General features: G+C 43.0%; 1 protein-coding gene across 6 annotated transcripts in view; it reads left to right on the top strand.

Annotated features, from left to right (window-relative positions):
• RANBP17 (RAN binding protein 17) overlaps window positions 1–23591 on the top strand; it is a 159040-nt gene extending 135449 nt beyond the window's left edge. For 3 of the 6 annotated variants that reach the window (XM_054079559.1, XM_054079557.1, XM_054079558.1), the window contains 3 exons: window positions 14955–15053; window positions 18696–18823; window positions 22953–23586. In XM_054079559.1, the coding sequence (XP_053935534.1) occupies window positions 14955–15053; window positions 18696–18823; window positions 22953–23049 (324 nt within the window). In that variant the 3' untranslated portion in view covers window positions 23050–23586. Of the gene's footprint in view, window positions 1–14954; window positions 15054–18695; window positions 18824–22952 lie in introns of all 6 variants that reach the window. The other 3 variants (XM_054079560.1, XM_054079556.1, XM_054079555.1) reach the window with 3 other exon arrangements.
• The last annotated feature ends 1807 nt before the right edge of the window (window positions 23592–25398 follow it).

Raw genomic sequence — 25398 nt, 5'->3', positions numbered from 1 at the left:
ATTTTCCTGATGTTCTGTGGTACCGAGTAGCCGGGTAGCGTTGGCTGTTTAGTTGTGTTACGCTGGTACCCAACCTTGAACAGCTTCGGTTGTGTTCTCATGACAACCAAAGACTGAAGATATTTTTTGTCGTACTGAAAAGTGTAGATACTGTATTTGGCTGTGCAGTGTCTTAAAACTTGGTGTTTCTTTTTCACTTGGAAAAGAAGGTGTTTGACATCATCAGTACGTTTCTGTAGACAAATGGGAAGGAAAGCTCTCTGAAGGATTTTAAGAGGAAGAACAACAAATTCTGGCATTGAACCACACGTTTTGGTAACAGAAAGTGTAAATTGAATGTTGTGTGCTATCGAGTTTGAATGTTTTATTTTGAAGTAGGTGACTCAGTGGGATTTTTTCTGTTAAAGGTAGATACAATTGAAATTGAATCTCATGCTTCTGAGAAGGAAGTGGCTGCTGCAGTGCTTCAGAGAGATTTCCCTTTCCCAGCTCCATCAGGTTTATCACAGCCCAAGTGCATTACGGGGAGATCCGGATGTTCTCAGCTACGTAACTTCACATTTGCATTGTCCCACATTCCCTTAAAATCTCATCAAACTATTAGAATCATAGAATGGTTTGGGTTGGAGAGGACCTTACCTTGAAAATGCCTATTTACAAGAATCTCTGGATTCCTAATGCAGTTGCAACGACGCCATTTCAGGAGAGGTGTTTCACAGATTGGAGGCTTTTAAGGAAAAAGGAAGTTATGAACAAAATATAAATGACTTGTGTGGTCTTTATGTTTCCCTGATATGGACACTGTTGTTTGGAAAAGCCTGGCATGCAGTCCCTGCACTTATTGTTGCTCCTTGTCTGCTGTTCTAATTGAAGATGAAAAGTAACTAATGGTAGCTAATATATTCTTGGCAGTATATAGCATATTGTGAGAATATAAATGGTGTTTATTATTGACGTCGTGATCAGAATATGATGATTCCCTTGTTGTATTACAGGTTCTTACATTTTACTTGCCTAATAGTGGTTTCAACCAGCAGTGCAGTCAGCATTCGGGTCTGTCAGATTGCTCCATATTGTACTGTGCGTGCTGAGATGGGAACGTAAAGGATAGAACCCAGCCTGGGCGCTGGACTGTCCCACAGTTGTGGCAATCTTGATGTAAAACTTTGTCTGCTAATATGCAGTAATCTTTCACTTCACAGCATGTGACGAGGCAGTGATTTGTCTTTATTAACTTCAGATTCTGTGGAATACATTATATTTATTTTGAATGCAGGCTTTCATATACTCTTTTAAATATTAATGGCCGGTCTTCAGTAGTCAGCATAAATATGATTTGCATTAGCACTAGTCATATCATATTGAGTGCCTCTGATGTCAACTACTCAGTGTACTAATATCTGACATCATCTCCCGAGGTCACCGACAACTTTGACCTTTATTCTCATGCACAGTTTCTGGAGTCTCAGAAGCTCTTTTGAATTGATTTGAAATTTTGACTCTTCCCTTTATGAGGCAGTAAAATTGATAATTATTCAGATGGGAACTGAGCACTGAGTGAAAAATCAATTCCACCCGCTCTCTGCTGCGTATAAAATTACTTCTGAGTCTGCTGGACTGAACGGATGGCCAAGGTAAAAGCAGCAGGCAGAAATAGTAGAGAGGATTAGCTGGACGAAACTAATAGCCTAAAGGGATGGCTTTTGAGATGAGGGAGTGGGCCGGTTGGGGGTTATTATCAGCAATGATGGGACTCATTGATCATATGTTTACATCAGGTTTCCACTGGGTTATAAATCAGCCCTGAATAGAAACGGAACCCAGGGCCGCGCGTTTTGCCAGGGGACGGTGTATTAGATTATTCTCGCTTTCACACTCGGATGAAAAGTGAGACATTGATTATTCATCGGCTGGCCATTAAACGCAGGGTTTACAGATGATTTGCCTATCATGGAAGCTAATGAACGAGGTTGCTGCTTCGTAACCAGCGGTTTCAGTTTTCGAGACATCTGTGTCGGTTAAGTAATGCATAACCCTATTAAAAGGAATGGGTTACAAATTGCTTAACAGTGCTGAAAAACTAGACCCTAATGGCTAATTGTGCTGTGAGTTTAGAGAGGGTTGTCAGCTCTTTAAACTAAACTGATGCAATGATAACTGCAATTATTTACTAGTTAGAACGTTTCTTCCAAGTTAGATCTCTGGAAGTAGCTGGATAATTAAAATTTCCCCCTGACCCAGCAGCCCGGCTCCCTCCTGGTGCAGAACCGCCTGCTCCCTCCTGCCTGCTGCCCGCGAGAGTTGGCGGGGACAGTCTGGGGGTCCGTGTCCCCACACCAGGCACTCGATTCCTGCTCTGCGGTACCCAAAATAGCAACAAAAGGGTGTCACTGCCTTCCTGCTGGAAAGCTCCAGCCAAACACGCCCTCAGTGCTGCATGAGGCGATGCAGCATCCAAGTCAGTTCAGTGAATAGGTGCGTCCACGCTGCTTCAGCCTCTGGAGTAGCAGGGCTGTGTAATTAAACGCTATTAATTCTTACTTTGTTTGCTTACACATGTCCTATAGCAGCTCTGGGTTTTTAATAGTAGGTGAGAGTTGAAAGATGGGAGCAATTGAAAACGTAGGAGTGAAACAACCACTGAGTGCTTAGGTGCAAGTTCCAGCATCCCTTCACAGCGCGACAGTGGCTGTTGGCTTTGGCCCTGCCTTTTGCCGTGCCACGGGCTTTGTTCCCCCGGGCAAGCTGCTTCATCTGAGTTTAGTCTGCAAACAACTGCTTCATGATAGTGTCTTACGACTAAACTGAATTAACGTGTGTAAACTAATTTGAGATATATGGATAGAAAGCACTGTTAAGTTTATTACATTCAACGATTGCTGTTATATGATGTTATGTTATAAGCACTTGAATAAATAATTTTAAAAGGCTTCTACTTTCCTATGCTGTTTTTCTAGGATAGATAGGTTGAGGCAGTGTTTGCTTCACTAAATAAATGATAGTGTAATTTTTGTTTTAAGATGCTACCTTTATCTTCTGTTAATGCTTATCTTGCTGAACTGTACGCATTAGGCTCTTAGTTCAGTTTTGGCATGGGAAAGTACTGTTCATGGTAATTCCTTCCAGAAATCCATCAGTTTTGTAGCATCTTTCACCCATAGTTCTGACAAATCTTCCTAAGAGCCATGCACGATAGGTAAAGAACTGTCTTTGCACAGCCATCGTTGCACTAACTCCATGCTGGATGTGGAAGGAGATAAACGGTTGTTCGGTTGGTTGGTTGGTTGGTTGGAAACAGGATTTCACTTCCATTCCATAGCGTTTCTTGGTGCAGGGGTAACAACTGCAGGAGAGTATCGCATGGCGATTACATCCCGTGCATCATTTTCAGGAGAATTGTGTGGATAAGAATAAGCAGGGGGTGGTTGGTGACTTCAAATGTTGCGCCACTGTTTGGATTGGATCTGCACCATGCCTGGGCCAAGACACAGTGTGCAGCCCAAGCAATCCTGATGCGCTGGTGCCAGAGGGCTGTTTTATCTGCCCGTGGAGCTGCTCTGCATGTCTCCACGCCACGGCCAGCAGGAACCAGAAGGCACACGCTTGATGGCTGCTGGCCGGTACGCTCTCTTGCTCCTGGAAGGATCTCTAGGAAAGAAGCTTTGCAGGAGCTGGATGAGAAGCTGTGTGGCTTCTCCAAAGAACTTGCAGGTGATGGGCAGTGCGGTAGTGCTGAAGAAGGGAGCGAGGATGGGGTGGTCCATGCTGCCATGGTAGGAGGATGTGTGGCTTCGCGGTGTTAGCTCAGATGTTGCCAGGCTGCTCTTTGGAATCGAGTGCTTGGGCTGAGAACTTCACCCGGTGACAACAGTGCAGCAAATAAAGCAGCACAGCAGCACGGCGTAGCGGATGTAAAACAGAAAGTAAAGATGCCAGTTGCAATGAAAAATCAAGTAGCGTTGCTAAAATACAAATGTATTATAAACTGCTACTTGCCTTTTTCCCTTTTATGTAGTAAAATCAGTGACGGTTTTGTTTTTCAGATAAACCTCAGAGCCATACACAGCTAGGGCAGAGTTATGCACAGTAATTGAAATAAAAAGGCAAAGAGGAGATGTGTTTGTAATGCCTGCGTCATGGCCCAGGCAGAAGCACTCGCGTATAAGCACATCACAGGAATAAATCTGAGTTGTTCTGACAGAGGGCAGTTGGGTGAGATGCTGAGTACCTGAGCACCCCAAGCCACGGGTGTGAACGTATACTTAATGTTAAGAGCAGATCAAACCCACAGGTGCGATTGTTCCTGTGCTTAAAATTAAATGTGTTTAAAGGCTCGGCTGCATCAGGACCACAGGGCTCAGCTTTTGCCAGCTTGAGCCTTGAAAGATTTGATGCAGCAGCGAGAGGGATTTTTCATTGGGACATCTGTTTCCAGCCTCTTAGCACAATTTAAAAATGTTATCCAATACTATCATAACTTTCTTTATTAATTGAAAGGGATGGAGATAGACCAGCTGTAGCCCAAGCCAGCAGAGACTTGGGTGGCTAAGCAACAGAAAAGGCACCATATTGAGCGAGCCAAAATCCAGTCTCCAAGTCATTTATTTTAACCAGTGACAATACGTTTAGACTCTAGTGTTTCGATTTGATTGATGGTTTAATATCATATATAATTTTTTTAATGAAGGAAACCTATTTAAATATGTTAACATTTGCACTAGTAGCCTCCCATGTACGTAACTGCATTTAATCATTACTCTGATTGTTTTTTGTGGTTGTGTAATTTGTGTCAGCAAAATAACTATGTCAAAAAACATCTTATCTTAATGAAAAATACGGTCACCTCTCTTTTATACGTGCTTCTCACTGCACATGTACAAAGGCGGCAGCAGCAGCCGCAGTCTCCAATATATTGCTAAATGTATAGCTGTCGCTGCATGGGTGCTGTCAATTCAGAGATCAAAAATATTAATGAGCTTAATGTCTGCTCTAATTCTGCTTTGTTTAAAGCCTTGTTGTGATCCGTTGTCATGTGAATCAAGTAATTTAATTTTAAGACTTTTAATGTTAAAATACATCATCATTAGTGACGTATCTGAAGATTTCACGCTCTTAATAATGGTGCTAAATCAAATTGGGACTCTCCTCTTAATCATCCAAGCTGTGCTGTCGTTTACACCACCGATTTTGGGGATGGAAAGAAGTTTCGTTCCGCGGAGTAACAAGTATTGTGCAGAATTCATGCAGGGAAACAAAAAGCGGCGACGGGGCTCGCAGCACAAACTGCTGGAGGTGTCAGTGTTGGATGCGCGCCCTCGGGCTAGGCAGCTGGTGTGTGTATGCTTTTGTTTATCAGTTACTGGTTTATGTAGCCTTTAGGCCAGCACATGAAACAATCGTTCCTACAGGGTCAGCTGCTGGTCAGAAGCAAAGTAAGAAAAGCCTTTGCCTTCCGCCAGCTCAGCCATCATTTCGGTGCAGCTGGCACCTGCTACTGGTGCACAGCGGGAGGGTTAGAGGTCAAAGAGGCAGTTGTTGTAAACTCAGTGATGGCTTAAAGGGACTTGTAGATTAATCTGCTTTATTAACTTCTGTATATTAGATAACTATTGCGGTGAATGACAGTCCGTCTTTCTGAATAAGTCCCTTCACCTCTTTCTCTTTTAAATTGGCTTTGGAGTAATGAATATTAAATAGAATACATTTCGGGGTAATTAAATGAAAACATTAGGCTGATGTTGTTTTACAATCATATCTATAAGTTTCTCGTATATTTATCTTGCATTATTACTGTTCATTGCTTTTTGCTAGCAGAACAAAAAGCATAAATGTTTCAATTAAAGAAGAGGAGCCGGCTGTATTTCTCAATAACCTCCTATCTTCTGTGCTGCATAAATATTTTCAGAAAGCAAATAAGTTTAAGGAGAAGTATAAAAATGTTTTATTCCTTGTTTACTTGGTGCAATGTAATACTTTACATTACTTGGAAGTGCTTGATTTCTGCTGGCCGGGGTTGTTTGATATAAAACACTAAGAGGTGCTGGTTTGGGGAAGGGCAAAAAATATTGCCGTTCCATAGAATCTAACTAGCGATATGAATAGCACCAATAATTTTGTAAAGTTCACATTATAATTCAAAATCCAGTTAGAAGTGATGCTCGCAGTCTAGAAAGAAAGCAATATCTTTAGAAAATGGATAGGGAAAGGTAACAATCCATCCCGTGATCTGCTGCTGGCAGGTTTGCCATGTGAGTAATGAAATTCGCTTTTTGTTTGCAGACATCTTCCCTTTCCCCCATTTAAACAAAAAAAAAAATCAGATTTAAAATTCTAGAATAGAATCCTAGTACGAGGAGGCTTAATTGCTTGACGAGGCGCTGCCCCAGCAGTGCTCTTGGAGCACGTGGAACAGTGCACGGCAGGTGAGAAGGGCTGTTCTTTTGCTGAAAACTTCCTGATGGCTGGCGTACACTAAAATGTGAACTTCAAAATCTATGTTTTCATGATCATGAGATCAAGAAACTTACTTTGTTGGGATTTTTTCCCTGGTGTTTACTTGTTTGGGGGGGTTTATTGGAAATCGAGATCCTTGCGTATTTACCTGTGTCTAGGAGCCACCACAGTGCTAAAATTAAAAAAATACATTTTTTTAAAAATCACAGTATGGCAACAGATTGATGAGATTTGGAAATACTGTTGGTTTATGTCAGCTTAGCTCAGCATAGTTTAGCTTAGCTTAGTTTGACTTCATCGCATCCTCTCAGTGCTTTGCTGGGCACGTTGGAGAGGAGACAGCTTAGCTGTTGGAAGAACACTACACACAAAGGATGCAACGCGGGATTTGACCTTTTGGCATAACCACGTTTCTGAATTCACGATTCATTTCCCTTTAAAAAGAAAAAGAAAGAAAAAAAATTAAAAATGAAGTGTGTGCAACCATTCTTTAAAATCTCTTTAGCGTGACAAGTAAAGTAATCTTCCATTGATACTTAAAAGTCCATCTGCAGAAATTCAGGGAGAATGTTAGAGAGACGCAATATCTATTGAAATGTTGAGTGTCAAACTGCCAGGGTAATGTATTTAGTATGAAATATAATATTCAGTGCATTTTGTTTTGATGCCTGCATGAAATAGCCTTGTGCTGTTCTCCTTTGTTGTTGTTGTGAAAGATGATATTCACCGGGAAGTGTTGGTGGCTGTTGGGGACACAGCAGCAATATGCTTAGAACCATCTTCATCATCTGTCTTCTGGGGTCAGGCGCAACTGCTTTGGTTACTGTTCAGTTCATCAAGATAACAGAAGTGCTTTTAATTGTTCTGCAGAAGAAATTAGAATCAATTTATGAGCAGTTTGTAAACAGAGGTTTGAAATCTGTCAGGCAGATCGGTAATTAATACTGGGATTAGTCTTTTTAAGTTCTGCACTAATTCTCTGCTCTGCTCCAGTGGAGCTGAGTCGATCACTGGGATTTATGGACCATCCTGAACAGTGGTCAGAGCCAAGCTTTTGGGTTTCTTATGCTCCGATTTCCTTCAAGGTGTGGCTTAAAAGCCCAGCCTGCCTCCCCGTCCCTGCTGGTTATCTCCATATCAGTGCTAAACTAAGGTAAACATAGGTAAAATAATTACCCTGGTTCTAATTTTCTTTGTACCACTGGTTCCTGTTGCTGCGTGGGAGATGCCTCGGGGTCTGCTGCTGGCAGACATCCACGTGGACCGAGCCTACGCTCAAGCTGCCTGCAAATCCCAGCTGCCCTGTGGCAAGCAGCGCCAGGGCTCTTGTAACAGAGATATGCACATCTCTCGGCGTTGCTGCAAGGCCCGATGAGTTCTGTGATAGACACCACACTGGGCTTGACTTACAGGGCAGTGCAGGCTGGAGCCCAGCTGAAGGCATCAGGCCGGTTCAGATTGAGGGATGAATGCACGCTCTCTTTGAGGTGCCTTCAAGTTTCCTGGGCAAACGATTTAGAGCTGATCTCATGAGCAGCCATTCCCTCCACATGCAGCTTTTTCCACTTTTAGAACATTTTTTTAGATTGAGATTATCCTCAAATTGATTCTAGACCAAATGATTTTATTTTTCCAGTAACAGCATTCTCTGACCTTGTCTTCCCTCCCCACGAGTGGTGTTTTGAAAAGCCTTCCTGTAACCGAGATTCCAGAAAACTAATGATCCCAATTCCTATGCTGCAAACCTGGTGCCACATTGAAAATCCCCAGCTGCTTTTGTGCATCGACTCCCTACACTTGATGCGAGAGAAGACACCAGTGAGTTTCTCAGGATCTGGAGAGGGGAAGTGCGATGGCTCGAGTTTGAGGAATTTAGAGATTATGCACACTGTAAGTTACAGAGAGCTGAACCTGGCTGCCTCTTCGCATACTGCTAAAAGCAGAGGGGAATGTGTATTAATCTTTTATGAGGTTTTTAAAGAGCTCAGGCTTCTACACCAAAGCAACCTGAAGTTTGCGTTACGAATTATGACAAGTTGTACATTCCAGAAGTCCCAGTTGATCACAGTTCTGTCATCTTTAAAACCAGCTGTAACACTGTAGAGTCAGCCGCTTGGTTTAGAAATGACTGAACCTTAAATAAACAGCTTAGGTTAATTTAAAATGATACTCTGGTATCTGTAACTGAAAATCTTTCAAAGCTACCAGCTAAAGAATGCAGATTAAGGGTTGATGTCGCAGTCTTAAATTATTCCAGCCTGAGGTGGAATAATTTGCTGTCTATCAGGGAGCACAGATGGATAGGCAAAAAGAAGCTGTGCGGATACACGAATTTGTAAACATCTGTCAGCTACCCCAGATACCCAAATACAAAATCTAGCACTTCAGGCAGCATATGAGTTTGTGACACTCAACAGAGGATTTACATGAGATGCAGCACAGACAGAAGCAAATCGGCACATCCTGGAAGGTAATAATGAAATGTATCCCCTCCTCCCCGCAGAAAGAGGAGGTATTTCATTCATCAGGTGTCTGCAGTTAATTGTTCCGCTTCCAATATTTAATGTAGCCCCCCCTTACACTAGGCAGAATGGCTCCATCCCGTAAGCATCAGCGCTTCACTGTAGGTGAGTCTGCAGCAGCCAGATGGCACCTCTCCCCCATCCCTGAGGGATGCCAGCTTGCCCAGGAGTCTCCCTTAGGATAGATGGACCCCGTTCTGATAGGCGAGACTGAGCCAAGTATCATAGACCTTCACGTAAAAAATCCAAATGCAACTGTATTTGAAAATAACATCTTCTGTCCTGTTAGAATGCACCCTCAAATCAGTGGGAAAATAGTGATCTTTCTGTTTGGAAACATGCAGTTCTATATTGCGAATCTTCACTGATTTGCCGTTTCTGGCAGTTAAGTATTTATAGTTCAGGAATAATGGGCTGGTTTACACTTTCTTAATAAATAAAGGCTTTAGTTTTCTTGTTTCATCTGGAAGTTCTAGCTTTGAACATGGAAAAAAAATCTGAAAATTACGCTTTTTATCAAATTAAATGTTTTAAAAGAACAGGTTACAATTTAACGTATTTCATAATCTTGGCACATTTAAATCTTCCTAATATTATTAGTAAATTATGATCCATTTATTGATACAGGAAGAATTGATGGTCAAAGAACTGAGAACTCCAAAGGACATTTAAATTAGTAATCACAGCTCCTAAATTAGAAGCAGGCTGTCTGAAGTTAAAGCTATGAAAACCTACCCGGTGTCATATGCTGAACAATGAAAATCTGAATCTTTTTCAGTTTTGAATGGGAAGTGTTTAGTTAGAAGCCATATAAGTTCTTAGACCATTCTAAATCCTTAGAGAAGAAACACCTGCTGCTATCTCTGATGTTAACATAATGTTCTTGATGTTAAAATGTGATTAGTTAGAGCAAAATAAAATATTCACCCCAAAATATGGGAGAGAGAAGTGAGTTACAGGACCTGCTCTCTATTGACAACATAGAGCAGCAAAAAAAAAAAGCCTTCTTAATGGAAAGGCAGCTTCTTTTCCAGCTTCTTTTAGAGAATGTTTTCATATTAAAGGTTATCTTGACCAACATTTTCCTCCTCCATGCAAGAAAGAAAGAGGCTCTGAAGGAAGGGAGGCTTTGAAAAATTAATTTACTGGAAGAGCAGTTCTTTCTTCTTGCCGGTTCCGTCAATAGTTCCTTTTGTAAGGAACCAATGGGTCAGGAGAAACATTATTACACCAGATAAAGTGATGCCCTGTGTTTAAGATAAGAGGCTGATTACTGTTTTGAACTCAGTAGAAAATAGATTGTCTGTTCCTCCAGCCCTTTTCTTTTGAATGTCTCTTTCCCCACCCCGAGACCTGGTTTTCACGTGGCTCAGCAGGAGGACTTGTGGCCACGCTGCCCCTCAGCCAGCTGCCCCGGCTGCGGGAGTGCCACTGCGCTGGACTGTGGCAGGACCAGAAGAGGCATTTTACTGAAACAAAATGTTCCGATTTCTACCAACAGGGCATTTTTCGCCAAGAAAACAAAAAAATCTGTATGCGTCATTAATTCTGCATCTGTGCTTTGCTTTGCCATCGAGTTGGTTTGTGATCTCCACCTGGATTATGAGACTTTCAGCAAAGGTGGAGGGTGTAGCAGAGCATGGGTTTCCCTCTCACACCTGCTTGCAAAATACATGCGAGTCCACCCAAACCCCAGTAGCTGCTTCTGCTGCCTTGGAAGTGGGAATGCAGGTTTAGCAGCAGCCTGGCCAAGGGTGGGTGATGGATGGAGGGAGCTGAGGGGGTGCCCCAGGCTCAGTCTGTATCGCTGTGGCTTTGCATACAAACGTTCTTCCTCGGTCAGCCCCTCTGTACGATGGAACGGTCATGCTGAGGAACCTCAGTGGCACACTTTGAAGCTAGCTAACATCTGGGAAATGCTCTGCGTTTCTCCAAAGTGAAATAAAACTGCAGACGGTGCTGCTGCTGTTGGCTGCTGAAGGCTTGCTCGGGTCCCTGGGTCCTGCTGACATCCTGGGAGCAAGCAGGGTCGCTCTGGGCAGCTGTACTGGCTGGGAAGTTCCATTCATCTCCTTATTTGTGGATGTTAGTGGGCAAGAGCTCGTCCTCAGAAAAGTGTGGTTATCATTTCTGTACGTGTTTCCGTCATAAACACAAATGTGTGACAGCAAATGAAATGTGAAGACGGCACGTTATTTGAGCCTCCTTCAGAAGCTTAAAGAGTTTTGGTTCCTGCATGACCTGAACAACTCAGAGGAGCAACAAAAATGGGAAGATATGTGGAGCTGTGTGTCAAGTACGTAGAAATTCTTTCCTGCATGGATCAACCTGTTCCTCATAATGACAACAGTATGGAATTAATGGTCACACGAGGTCTGAAGGAGGAAGCTGCAGATGTCAGCGTAGGAAGAAGCTGTTCAAGGGGTGACAGTTTTAAGCTGAAAGAGGAGAGATTTAGATGAGATACTATGAATAATTTTATTCCTGTGAGTGTAGTGAAGCACTGGCCCAGGTTGCCCAGAAAAGTGGTGGCTGCCCCATCGCTGGAGGTGTTCAAGACCAGGTTGGATGGGGCTTTGAGCAACCTGATCCATGGAAGGAGGGGTTGGAACTGGATGGGCTTTAAGGTCACTTCCATCCCAAACCGTTCTACTATTCTAAGTAAAATAGTAAAGAAGTGGAGGATAGGGAATTAGCGAAATTAAATTAATATGTCAAAATAGTAAAGAATTGGGGATAGAGAATTAGCAAAATTAATTTACATTACACCCTGATACCTGTGCCCAAGAAAGAGTTAAAGTCTGGTACATGGCCAGAGAATGTGCTGTTTGCTGAGGCAAAGCTTCATTATACAGTAGCGTGAGGCTCCTCTGGACGCACTCTGGTGACTTGCAGATGGGTTTATGCAGGCTGCCTCCCTTAGACAGAAGTTCTTTCCAGCAGGACTGGTCTCCTAGTGCTTGTGCGCGGGTGCAGCCTCTCTTGGAGCCTGTCAGCATGACAGTAAAACAAAGGCTCTGGAATGCAAACAGCTTGTTCTAGGTTCATGCAGAAGTAACACAGGATACCAAAGCTATGGAGTAAAACAAACCAGCAGCAATAATTGTGGGATACATGGAAAACGGGAAAAGGAAGTTTAAGGCTGTTATCGTGGGGTTTGGTGCCCTTCATCTTGGTGGAATTAGGCTCAGTAATTGCTGATGGTCTTTTGCTTATGCCATCATGCACTCCTGACAACCTCCAACAGAGGTCTTGGTAGGATCGGAATGTTTGCCCCAGTTTTACATGGAACTCCTAACACCAAGCCCTACAGCTTGATCATTTTTAATCTTTGCAAGAAGCAGAACGTCTAAGACATCTGCAAAGACCACATGATAGGATTCCAAATTGTCCATCCCTGCATGTAATAAACTGACATAACTTGATGAGAGGCATTAATCACTGTTCCAGAGAGCTCAGGGGTGGCTGTTACAGCCTTGTTTGTACTCATGCAGTGGTACCTCTGCTCCTGGTGGTGTAGCCGTCTGGTTTAATTGCGAGCAGTGGGCTGACCCCTCAAGAAACAAGATGTACGCGTGTCCAGGTACGAGACCTACGCTAACGCTTGAATGCAGTGGTGGTCCCTGTGCGACTAATGATTTCTAAAAGAGTTCTCTTTCATTAATGCTTAGAGTCAGAACGGGAATTAAAAATGTTTGACAGTAGGGTCTTGTCAGAGGAAAAGCTTGGAAGCGGGAGGGAGGCTTTGATTGTTTCATGTCCTGGTTGGCCAATATCAAAACCCGCAATTAATAGTTGCTGTTCTGTAGATTGCCTTCTGTTGTCTTTGGCATTATGAATTGTAACATTCATTGCATTCCCTGCTTAGTTCAGCAGTGTTTGTACTCCTTGTACACAGGGACAAGTAAGCGTTCCACTGGTGAATTATGGACATTTTAGTCTTCTTCCACGTTTAGGCCAAAAACTGTACTAAAATATTTGCTTTGCAGTTCATTTGCAATTTAGTAGCAATTCTGAGCTATAGACCTTGAAAACATCCTCCTAGGTTGTTTGGTAAAGCAGGAGTTTGAAGAGGTGGCACTTCTCCCCAGTAATGACCTTGTCTCTTAGGTGCCCTTTTGAGATTAAGCATCACATTGAAAGTCTTTCCACACATGTAGCACTTTTTCTAAAGACACATGGGTACATCAGTCATGGTGCTCTGACTAAATCACAGCTTGAGTTTGTTTAATTACTTTTAAAAATGCTTCTATCCCAACAGCTGGCTTTGTTGCAAGCTACGGAGATGAAAACTTGGAGATGAATGAATTATAATGATAGGAATACGATATGATAGGAATGGTTGGACTCGATGATCTAAGAGGTCTTTTCCAACCTAGTGATTCTATGATTCTATAAGAAGTTGTCATTATTCATGTTTGGAAAACAAGCCCCTATTAGTGCCTGGGCAGAGTTTTGGGATCATTCACATTGGTTCCGAAGCAGCATGGAACTGTTTTTGTCCCATGGGTAATGGAAGATAGTTTGCCTGATACATAAACTGTGAAGTCGGGGGAAGAAATGGCCTTTCCTACACCAGATTGTACGTTCCTAATTTGAACGCTCAAATAATTTGTGGCACTCTCTGTTCCAGGTGGTTTGTAGTGCTAGGATTCCCCTTTTTCATTTAGTGAAACACGCTGTTTGACTTGCCTTGGTCAGTTATTACAGGCTGGTTTGCAGTGTGGCAGCTCTCTGGAGATCCTGCTCATAGCTACTCATTGGCCTAGAAGAAAAGATTTAATGATTTTCTACTTCCTCTGTGTTTGGTTTTAGGGTGTAGTCAAACCATTTACTGGTGACATGTTACAAATTTGCAGTCTGTTTAATCTCTGAGTAATGTTTTTAGGTTCATATATGTTGTGTCCTTTGGCGTTTAAGGAAATCTTAGAGCATTTTACCTTTAAATGGATTCTGTAGTTATTTTGTGATTTTCTTTTACAAAAGTTGTGCCACTCCCTCAATAAGTCCTGCCCTTCCTGGCTGCGCATCCCAGAGGTGCTGAAGCACAGTGAGACCAGGAGAGGCCTCCGAGGGACACAGCTCCGGGTGGCATTGGCTACAGGCACTGGTTACGTGCCAGCCAACCAGCAAAGCAAATTATGTACCTTCTCTTTGGGTACCAAGAGAACTTAATTGTATGAGCTGATAGATCTTAGGGCTTTATAAAGTTGATGAAGTGGTTTTATCCCTGCTGCAGAGCTCCGTAAAGTAAGTCACAGAAAGAAAGTAAAATATCTAAAATCAGAGGCTGGATTAGTGACTGTGATGGAATAGACTTTTTAGGGAAGCATCAGACAGATTGTCGAGAGGAATCGTGGATGCTCCGTCCCTGGAGGTGTTCAAGGCCAGGTCGGGTGGGGCATTGAGTACCCTGATCCCGTGGGAGGTGTCCCTGCCCATGACAGGAGTGAGACTAGGTGGGCTTTAGGGTCCCTTCAAAAACAACCCATTCTGTGATTCTTGCTGCCATCAGGATTGCCTTCAGCAAAATAGGGAGCTCTCCCTTTCAGTGTCATACACGAAGAAAGGTGGATGTGAGAAAACCAGAGTCTTGAAGAGGAGCTAGGGATTAATCTGAAACGAACACTGTTCGCACGTGTATTGCTCTCCTATAATAGAGTGACAAAAGGGCAAATCCCTGGTGTAAAGTCAAAGCCTGTGCCTTAAATTAACACTGCTCTAAAAAAATCTCAGTTCGTTGGTTTCAGCTTCAACTTTTTCTTTAGAGCTGAGCTTTGATGTTCATTTTCTTAAACTTTCTTCTAAGTTTTGCTTGTGGAAATATTTGTTTGGGAGAAAGACTTTTGCAATCCCATGCTCCTGTATATGAAATTTCAGCATGTATAGTAGAGGTTTGACTCATGTTTCCTTCCCGACGGATCACAGAGTATAGCAACACTACCCGTATTCACGTAAACTGTCTGAATTTCCTTTCAGATGATGTCAATCCTAATGAACACCATCATTTTTGAAGACTGCAGAAACCAATGGTCCGTATCAAGACCGCTGCTTGGACTCATACTTCTCAATGAGAAAGTGAGTACTTAAGAAATTCCAACAGATTCATTCTTCCCGTGTCCAAATAGGTGAAGTTATTATTTCACAAAGAAGAAAGCTGCCTGTTGCCATTTCGGATCCCCCATCCTTTTCTTTGGGACCCTGAGCCATTATGCTCACATTAGGAGTGGAGAGTAGGGTTCAGCTCATGTTCTGTATAGCTGTGTTGCAAATTAGCTGGCTGAGTGGCTTCATTTTGATGAAAAATCCTCTTAAATATTTACCTCAACTTTTATACCCAACTTGAGATCATGCCAGTATCTAATTAACCTTTTTTTAATAAATGATGTGTCTTCGCCTTACCAGAATTAAGCAGGATTAGCAGTTACGCGAGCTCATCTGGCTTTTAGATAGAAATACGAAACAAGAACAGTGTGGAAATCACATCAGAAAAATTGCTTCCTAGAACAATAGTTAACCAATTTGTTTTTCTGAAAGGTTTCACAGGAGTAACTACCTTTGGGGGGTATTAGCTGAGCGCTTACACTTAAGCACTGGCATTGATTGCAATTTGGATTCAGTGCATCTGTGGCGGATTCTGTAAACCAGGAAATACTCTGCAATTTGCCCTTTCAATAAAATCTGAAACTATGAATTTGGATATACCCATCTTTCCCTGGTGACTTACTAGAGACAATATTGTCTGAAATGGAAACCATCTGAGTAAATGAATGCGCGTTGATCTAAATGTGTGCATTTTTTTGTACGGCACGGCATCGTTTCTGAAGATATTGACCTGTTGTATTCGCCATACTTCAGAGCTGGCTCTAACTTTATTCTGAATTGCTTTATCTCTTGGGCAGTCACAAGCCCCAGTGTATTACTGCTTTGGAGAATGAATTGTCTATACAGTAAGAGGGTGCTGGAAAAAAATAAGACACTAAGATTAGCAGCAACCGCATACATTAAAATTCAAACTGAAATCCCATCTATGGAAGGAAACTAATAGAAGAAGAAAATATATCAAGAGGAGAAGCGCTGTCTCATCATTCACCTGTGCTGAAGGATCCAATTTTAGCCATATCCAATAGCACTGTCATTCATCTTCTTGGTGTGTTATTGTGATTTAAATCCAAGCTCTATAAGAGAGAGCAGTTCTTTTAAAATGATTGAGAGGGATTAAGGGCAAATTCAGTGTTTAGGAAAACTTTATGACATCACAATATTATACTTTACAGATGGAAGCAATATTTCCTACTTTGGAAGGAAAACTAATCATTTTCTATCTGCTCTGAGTCACTGCATCATTATAAAAGTGGGAAATAAGTAGTTTTGTGCATTCCCAATCTTGTTCAAGACGACACTTTTGTTTATATAATGCTTCTGATTTATAGCATTTAAGGATTAGCCTGACTATATATTAATTATGTGGTTTTGATGCTTCAGAATAAGAAGAAATTAAATATTTCACTTGAAGATAAAACCACGGAGCTGTAAATCATAAGGAATAAATTTATGACTGGCAGAATATTCTTTTTACTGAAATTAGACTAGTTCTAATGATTATGCATTTTGCTTAGCAGATGTGGATGTGTACAAACACCTTTACCTACGAGCAAGTCTTATATTTCTTTTGGATGAGTGGAGAACAGAAAATAGCATTTACAGTATTTGCATTGCCCCTTTTGCATCAAAGTTATTTATTTAGTGTTCAGAAAGAGTAGGACATGGCTGCAAAAGTCATCTTTTCTTGGCTCATTTCAGTACATTGCTGGTTTATTTGGAAATGAGTTCCTTTATTTCAGGTAGGGTCTCTGTCTTTTCGGTTCTTGAGATGGCAAGCACGCATTTACCATGTTTTACTGCTTGTTCTCTTCTTTTGTTTCAACAAGATCTTCTTTGCCCATAACTCATCTCAAAGGAAAGACATCAAGTTTATTTGAGAACTCTGAAAAATTGGGATTTATACGTGCGTGCACCAGTAGGGATAATTATGCCAAAACGGAAATCATACTCAAGACCACCCTAAAACAACATCACATCTTTTGAGACAGCATCAGCTTAGTATGAAATGGAATGGTTGCAGGTGGCTCCTGACACCATTCCCATGCTGAGGTGCAGAGGCAAGTTTAGTTGAGATCCATGGGAGAGTCTTCAGGGGGGCACTGTGCTTTACCAATGGTAGGCAGAGATGATGTTCCTTACTCTTGTTTGAGGATGCTGTTAATACTTTCAACTATGAGGCTGATTAAATAAGTTCTTGGAATTCCTCTTTCCTAAAAACCGCTCGTGGACATCGGCAAGATCTCAGGGTTGTGGTCTTCTCTAAATTGAACTCTGCATTTGTCACCTTGAGACAGGGCTTCTGGGATTGTGTTTGTTGCAGACAGATCTTTCACACCAGCTCCCTGGTGATTTTCAGTTTTGAGTTCCTGAGTGGTGTGGGACCCAGATATTTGATCAGCTGCTGCCTTCGCTTCCAGTGGTGATGCACTGGTCAGTAAAGGTGGGTGATGCAGGATGTTCCTGGTTTGAGAGGAGCTGGAGGAAGGGCACGTAATCGGCCAAGCAGACATTAAAGCAAACACTTCCTATAATCCTGTTGAGTTGTCAGGGCTTAGTGTTAGTATGTTGTGGTTTTCCTACATTTTTTTTTTGTTATCCCATATTTTTTCATGTTTAAAGGAGAGCTGTAGTTTTGATGGAAAAGTTGTGCGTTTAATTTGAGATTTATTTAAGGTTTAAATGTCTTCAAACTTGTTAAATGTTTTTTTTTAAAAAATCTAGCAAACAAATGCCACCCTACAAGTTACATTAACTTCAAATTTTACTTACAAAAACCTGATTTTCATCCTACCTTCAACAAGTTCTCTTCTTATACACCTGAAATTTGGGGAATACTGGCGATGTTTCTCTTGACTGCAATATCAGAGTACTCAGAAACTCTGCCAGGTACTTGGGCACAGGTTTGTCAGAATGGTTCGTTCTCCTCTGAATAATTGTCCGTATCAGTGCTTATACCATGGATGTGCTTCTGCCCGAGGCCATAAGACTTTAACTGTCATAGCCAATATAATAAAGACTAATGAGGATTGTATGACTCGCTTGGCTGTAGTAGTGGGGTGCTGGATGACCCTCAAAGTCCCCTCTCGTTCAGTATTCTGGACTCAACCTGAATTATCCTAAGGTGATAAAAAGTTCTATTTTAACTAGTCTGTAAGTGTGCTAGAATATAATAGGAATAGTAATGTAGACAGTCCCGTAGGTCACTTGGTTCCTAAAGGAGAGGTGAGTCTGTCTTGTCGAAGCACTGAAGTGGATTAGAGCCCGCAGCAAAGTGCACAAATATGCTCCATTCTAAAAAGACCTGAAAAGTAGTCAAGGATGCTCGTGTTGGAGCGTTGGAACTGGTTGGGTGACTGACACCCACTAGTAAAGTGGCACATCCCCCATTACTGCGGAACTTCAGTCATGATACACGGCTGGAGCTGGTGCCGGTCAGGCAAGCAGCATCCGAAACTTGGTTCAGACAGACTTCTGCGTGTGGTTTGCCAGACTCCTCTCCCAGAGGGCAACATGCTGAGCGCTTCCCTTGTTCAAGGGAGCTCCAGGTGAGGGTGAGTAACTCTGGGTTTGGATTTCCAAACGTCTTTTTTAATATTCTCTGCATTGTTGTCCTAGTATTTCAGTGAACTGAGGGCAACCTTGATAACCAGCCAGCCTGACAACAAACGGGAAGTCCTTGACCAGTGCTTCAGGAATCTCATGGAAGGAGTAGAGCAAAACCTTTTGGTGAAGAACAGAGACAGGTACGTTCACAACATGTAACTAAGCTGAAAAAAAAGAGATGAATGGAAACTTTAACTAAAAAAAACAAAAAAAAAGCAGTATTCAAGGTATCCTTAAACTGCAGTTCCTTTTAAAAGAAAGATCGTGTCCTCTCAAAGACTTCATCCCTAGCCTTAACTGTTAGAGCCTGAATATCTAAGGATTGTGTATTTTCTTGGTCAGAAATGTATTTCCTAATCTAATCCCAAAGTCAAGATTTGCCAGGCTGCAGCCACTGCTCCTTTTTTCATTTGGGAAAAGTGGCCTCATTTCAGCAGGCAATCCTCAGAGGTTCCTTTTTCCAACCTTAAACCCCTCTGATAAAGCACTTGTTTCAGCCTACAGCAATGCTGTTGTTCTGACAGAGCCTTTTCTTGCTGCTGTTGAGGTTTAGCAAATGCCAGAATGAGAAGGGATCCAGTGGGGCCACTTGTACGTGGTAGATAAACAACACAGGGTTTTATTTTTTGTTAATATGAATCACAAATTCACCCAATCTTGCCCTCATTGGAAAAATGGAACGGAAGCCTCCACAAAAGAAATGGCAAGTCTGTCCACATTTAACGTTCGTACTAACTTTTTATTACTAGCTCGCTGCATTTGCTATCCCATGTGCGCAATTCAGCAAAGCAAACCTAGAAAATACAGCGACACAATCTGAGTCCAGGCAGTGGAACTTCCTGGAAAGCCTGAAACAAACTGGAAGGGGGCTTGGAGAGAAATGATAGCTAAAGCCATTTGGTGACTTTTATTTCTCTGACTTCTGTCTTTGTTGGCTTGAAAATTATGTTGAACTTGTTTAATTCTTAAATAATTGTGTGTTAATTATAGTCTCCACAGTTTTGTTTCATTCTCCTATTGAATTCGGGTATTAAAAGAGTAAATTGCTTGTGCCTGACTGTGGGTGAGAGCCAGAGACGGGAGGGTTTGGAAGCAAAGCTGGAGTACAGGCATCACATCCATGGCACTAATAAGTCAGGCAGATTTCCTTTGTAACTTCTCAAAGTTATGGATTATGGATGTGTTATGGATCAGCAGAAAACCTGGGGAAAGGGCAGAGAGCGACGGGGAGGAGAGTGCCTGTTAAAACAAGGAATAATGGAGCTGACAGCAGCAGGGTGTTGAGTGTAGTCTGGCCTCAGAGCTGTAAATGCCAAAGGGAGTCACTGGACTCAACACTCCTTCGGGATTTAAAAAAAAAAAAAAAGAAAAAACTGAGTAAAACTTGTTATAAGAACAGCTTCATTTCTTAGATCCATCCCTGGAGGGGTTCCAGGCCAGGTTGGATGGGACTTGGAGCAACCTGATCCAGTGGGAGGTCTCCCTGCCCATGGCAGGGGAGCGGAATTGGATGGGCTTTGAGGTCCCTTTTGACGGAATTGGATGGGCTTTGAGGTCCTTTTTGACGTTCCATGATCCTATGATCTATTTATATCTATTGAAGGCAAAAAGTCCTTAAGATAACATGTTTTCTGAGAGGAACACACTTTGCTGTGAAGTTTCTCTGAGCTGCATTGTTCTGAGAACTATGGCCCTGAGGGGCAGAAAGGGGCTCAGGCGGTGCTTTGGGCCAGAAGAGGCTTTGCTCCTTGGTCACCTCTGGGTGGGCAGTGCAGGAGGTCAGCTGGGCTCTCTGTGCCTTCCCCGGTCGAGGCAGGGACAGAGAGGCCTCCATCTCTTGAGCTGCTAACGAATGCTCTATTTGGCCAATGATAGATTCACATATCCATAGATTGAGCGTGGATTCTCATCTCAAAGCACTCTCAGATAGGCAGTGGAGCAGAAGCTTTCAGAGAGTCTTTTTGGAAGGGCAGGCAGGGAGGGATGGGTCCAGGTGTGAGGGGAATAGGGGTAACCTGATGGAAAGATCAGCTCACCCGTTGAACCTGGAAAGACCTTTCAGCCATCACCTCCCCAACAAGCAGTGTGAGTAAACACCATGGCTTTTCTACTTTCAGCTCTTGATTTGTATCCCTCCTCTGGCTGATTTTGTGGAACAGGAGACTTCTTTTAACTGTGATTGTTTCATATTGAGCAGAAATCAATGTCCATTAGTAAGGAAATAAGCACAAACATAAAAAATTCTGAATAGAACAGGGTCATAATTGCATCCTGTATCTCCACACACAGCAGCCCCACTTTACCGCACTGCTGCTAAACATTCCCATAACGTGCAGTACAGCAGAGGCAGGCGGGAAGGGTTATTGCCCCGGGGCCTACGGAGAGACCTTTGCCGAGATCCCATCAGTTTTGCAAGCACCTGCCCACCAGTCCTGCGCAGGAAGGAGCCCTAAGGAGCTGTTCTTCGGGAAACTTTATTAGCTTCACTGTGGTGAGCCAGGAGAGTCTGACACAATCAAAGCAGAGAGCATTGAGGCAACAAACAAAAGAACATTTGAAAAACCCAAAGTGCAGGGTGCAGTATATGTTTCTGACACTTAAAATCATTTTTTTGTGGGGGTTTGGGATTTTTTTTTTTTAAATAGAATCATTGAGCTTGGAAAAGACCTCTAAGCTCATCCAGTCCAACCGTCAGCCCAACCCCACCGTGCCTACTAAACCATGTGCCCAAGTGCCACGGCCACATGTTTTTTGAACATCTCCAGGGATGGGGACTCCACCACTGCCCTGGGCAGCCTCTACCAGGGCTTCACCACTCTGTCAGTAAAGAAATTTTTCTTAATATCCAGTCTAAATCTCCCCTGGTGCAGCTTGAGGCCATTTAATCTCATCCGATCACTTGCTGTCTGGGAGAAGAGCCCAACACCCACCACATTACAACCTCTTTTTAAGTAGTTGTAAAGAGCAAAAAGGTCTCCCCACAGCCTCCTTTTCTCCAGACCGAACAATCCCTGTTCCCTCAGCTGCTCCTATATCACCTGTGTCTCCCCTTCATCAACTTCATTGCCCTCCTCTGGACACACTGCAGCCCCTCAATGTCCTTCATGTACTGTGGGGCCCAAAACTGAACCTAGGATTTGAGGTGTGGGGTGATACATAGCAGTTAAAGTCTTTGTTTCAGGTAAAGATGGACCAAGTGAGGGGATCAGATTTGGGCTGTCAAACAGGCTGGCAGACCTGTCGTTCAGTCTCAGGTGGGGTGCCACCAGCTGGACTCCCCTTCCTACTCCTGCCTAGAGAGCACTGTTACAGAATATTTTTGTCACTTCACTCTGTGCCAGATGGGCAGTGGTGCCACACGTCACTGTGAGACCTGCTGAACTCTGACACCGCTCCTGAGGGAGGAAGGTGGGTCTGAGAGAGCCTGGCCTTGGGGACCATCTGGACACCTCCTGGAGACCCCTTTGCTGGAGGGCTGGAAGAAGGGACACATCCTGAGTCGCTTGAGATGGAAGGGTTTCTCGTTGTATTCATTTCCCATGGGATGTGGTTTGGAACTAGATGATCTTTAAGGTCCCTTCCAACCTACACTGTTCTATGATTCTATGACTTTTAAACTGTTCTACACTGTTATCATAGAATCATAGAATAGTTTGCATTGGAAGGGACCTTAAAGCCCATCCAGTTCCACCCCCTGCCATGGGCAGGGACACCTCCCACTGGCTCAGGCTGCCCAAGCCCCATCCAACCTGGCCTTGAACACCTCCAGGGATGGGGCAGCCACAGCTTCCCTGGGCAACCTGGGCCAGGGCCTCACTGCTCTCATGGTGAAGAAATTCCTCCTTATGTCCAGTCTAAACCTGCCCCTGTCCAGTTTATACTCATTGCCCATAGGCCTATCACTACAAGCCTTTGTAAACAGTCCCTCTCCAGCTTTCTTATAGCTCCTTTCAGGTACTGGAAGGTCACTGTAAGATCCACTCAGAGCCTTCTCTTCTCCAGGCTGAACAACCCCAACTCTCTCAGCCTATCCTTGTATTCGAGATGCTCCTGTTGATAGGCCGAGTTCCTAACGCCGCCCATACATATTTACACACTCGTTGCTGTTTTACAGGACAAGGTTTTGAGGGCACCTGAGTGATTTTGTTTGAGAGTTTTGCTCTATCTGTTTAAAATTTACATCATAATTACTATTTCTACCGCTTCTTGAAACACGTCTCTCAATGTCAGGTCTCCTTTAACCACACAGATGGGTTTCCTTTCCCCCAGGTTCACCCAGAACATGTCGATCTTCCGAAGGGACGTGGCTGAAGCTCTGCGAAATGAAGGGGCCGCGGATCCCAGCAATTTAGATATGATGAGTTGACAATGACTTGGGAAACAGAGCACCTACTAACAAACCAGCTCGGAAAGTTTGGGGACCCTATTATATTGTTGGATAGATTTTTTGACCCTTGTGAAAACTTATTTTTTTAAGATATCTTCTGCCTTTTTGTATCGCTGGCCCAGATGTCAGGATTTGTAATAAGGAAAGCAATGGAAAACCAGCCTTAGTTTGCAGAATGTTTTCAGCCTTTCTTATAAAAATTTATTATCCTGTTGTTTTATCTTTCTGAAACGGTGTAGAAGCAGTACTTAACCAAAGAACAAAATAAATATGCATTCCTTCTAACCCTGTATCAGTTAATGATTCTCAGTGCTGCACATAATAGTAAATAATAGCTCGTCAGTGCAAAACTCTAAGCTCACTCTGACTGAGATCGTATTTGTTTGAAAATGAGATGAAAGCCAGTACAAATTTTATGTGGCATCTTTTTGAAATAATAAAATTACTATTTTCCTGCAAAACGTTATATATTTCCTTTCAGTTTATGACAACGCGGACGGCAAAGTAGGAGACTAAAAATGAGCAGTTTAGGCTATAAATATGGCAAGGAAATTGAGAATGTTTGATGTAATAGAATAAGAGATAGCAGAAAAGCCTTAAATGAAGTACTGATAACATTTTAATTTCACGAGTACACATTTTCCAGGTCTTTGGAAACTGAAATAAAACCACAGAAGCTGTTAAAACACTGTATAAAAAAAGAATAAAATTCACTACAAAAAAAAAGAAAGCGGAGAGTTACAGAGGCCTGGGACTCGTCTTTGAAGGGCGTGTGGCACAGTGAAGATGAACACATGCTTCTGGAACAGCAAATTCAGCAGATGTGTCCTCCCCTCTCTGCGATCAGGAGGAGTTTGGTCAACACCAGAATAAAATCCCTCCTCGCAGTGCCAGGCTCATCACTCTGGTTCAGTGGGAGCAGTTCATGTCGTTCCGTGGTGCCAGGAGGGACCGCGTGAGCTGAGGAAACACACAAATTAATTGAAGCAAAGGTCTGACAAAAATCAGAACTATTTCAGCAATAAGCCAATTAGTCTGTAATGTAGAAAAGCTGTTATGTGCAATTACAAACTGCTGGTGTGGGGGTTGAATTGGGCTGGGATTTTTGGTTTGGGGTTGGGGTGCTGCTTTTTTCCTATGTAAATAATTCATTTCCTGTGGGTTTCACGCTTGCTTAATTTGTGTGTCCGGTAATATTTCACTGCTGCTTAGGTGAAAATAGGGATTTTCTTGTGGACAACAGGTAGGAAAAGTTCATCTTTTTATTTATTGATTTATTTATGATGGAAGTTTCTAGGTTTCTTTTTTGTTTGGGATTTTTTGCATCTGTTATTTTTCTGTCCATTTTTAGGTTGCAGGAATTAAGACTGGGCAGCAGTGATTTTTGTCAAGCGGTTTTCTGGTGGCATGCAGGCTTAGCTGGAGAAATGGTTTACTCTACAGCCAAAGGTTCTGATTTCCAAGGGTGCCGAGTAGCTGAGAGAAGAATGGGGTTCCTAAAGAGCTGTGGATTTGGGACACTTCTGCCTGGCCTGATGCTGTGTGCTGAGGTTTGAAAACTTCCTGGCGAGTGAATGATCATTCTTATCACCCCAAACGAATAAATTAGCATGGTCATTCACTTTCCCTTTGGGTCCTTAAAGGAAAATGGAATCTGTGCTGGAAGTTGGATTTTAAAAGGTGCAAACCTGTGATCAGGGTCCTGGGGAAGGGTTTCTCCCTGTGGCCCTGCGAGGTGTGCAGAGCTCTGTGCCCATGGTGCCACCTCCTTCCCGGCACGATAAACCACTCCGTGCATTGGCATTAAAGGCTCGGAGGAAAGCTGATGGGTTCTGTGACCCCATTTTCGTTGCCGTACAGTGGAATCATAGAGTCACAGAATAGAATCTTAGAATCACCACGTTGGAAAAGACCTCTTGGATCATCGAGTCCAACCATTCCTACCAAACACTAAACCATGTCCCTGAGCACCTCACCCACCTGTCTTTCAAACGCGTCCAGGGATGAGGACTCCACCCCGTCCCTGGGCAGCCTCTGCCAGGGCCCGATGAACCTTTCTGGGAAAGGAAATAAATAGTGGTTGTGCACCATCGTTGTGTGCTCACAGACCAGCCCCTTGCTGGTTAAATCGGCCACTCCAGCTGGAGTCTGGGGTGTCAAAAGGCAGAGGACCTGGTGCCCCATGCCCTGGCTCTCCCACTTCAGGGCTGGCTTTAACACGGCTGCTGGCTCCCTCCTGAAATTGCCCTGCGGACGCATCCCTTGTTACTTCTTACAAGGGAGATTCTAAAGAGCATCCTGGAAATGGAGCAAGCTCGAGACACATAT

This window comes from Cuculus canorus, chromosome 14, assembly GCF_017976375.1.
Source record: "Cuculus canorus isolate bCucCan1 chromosome 14, bCucCan1.pri, whole genome shotgun sequence".
Lineage (NCBI taxonomy): Eukaryota > Metazoa > Chordata > Aves > Cuculiformes > Cuculidae > Cuculus > Cuculus canorus.
The sequence above is the reverse complement of the archived record's forward strand: the minus strand, read 5'-3'. Positions and strand labels throughout refer to the sequence as shown.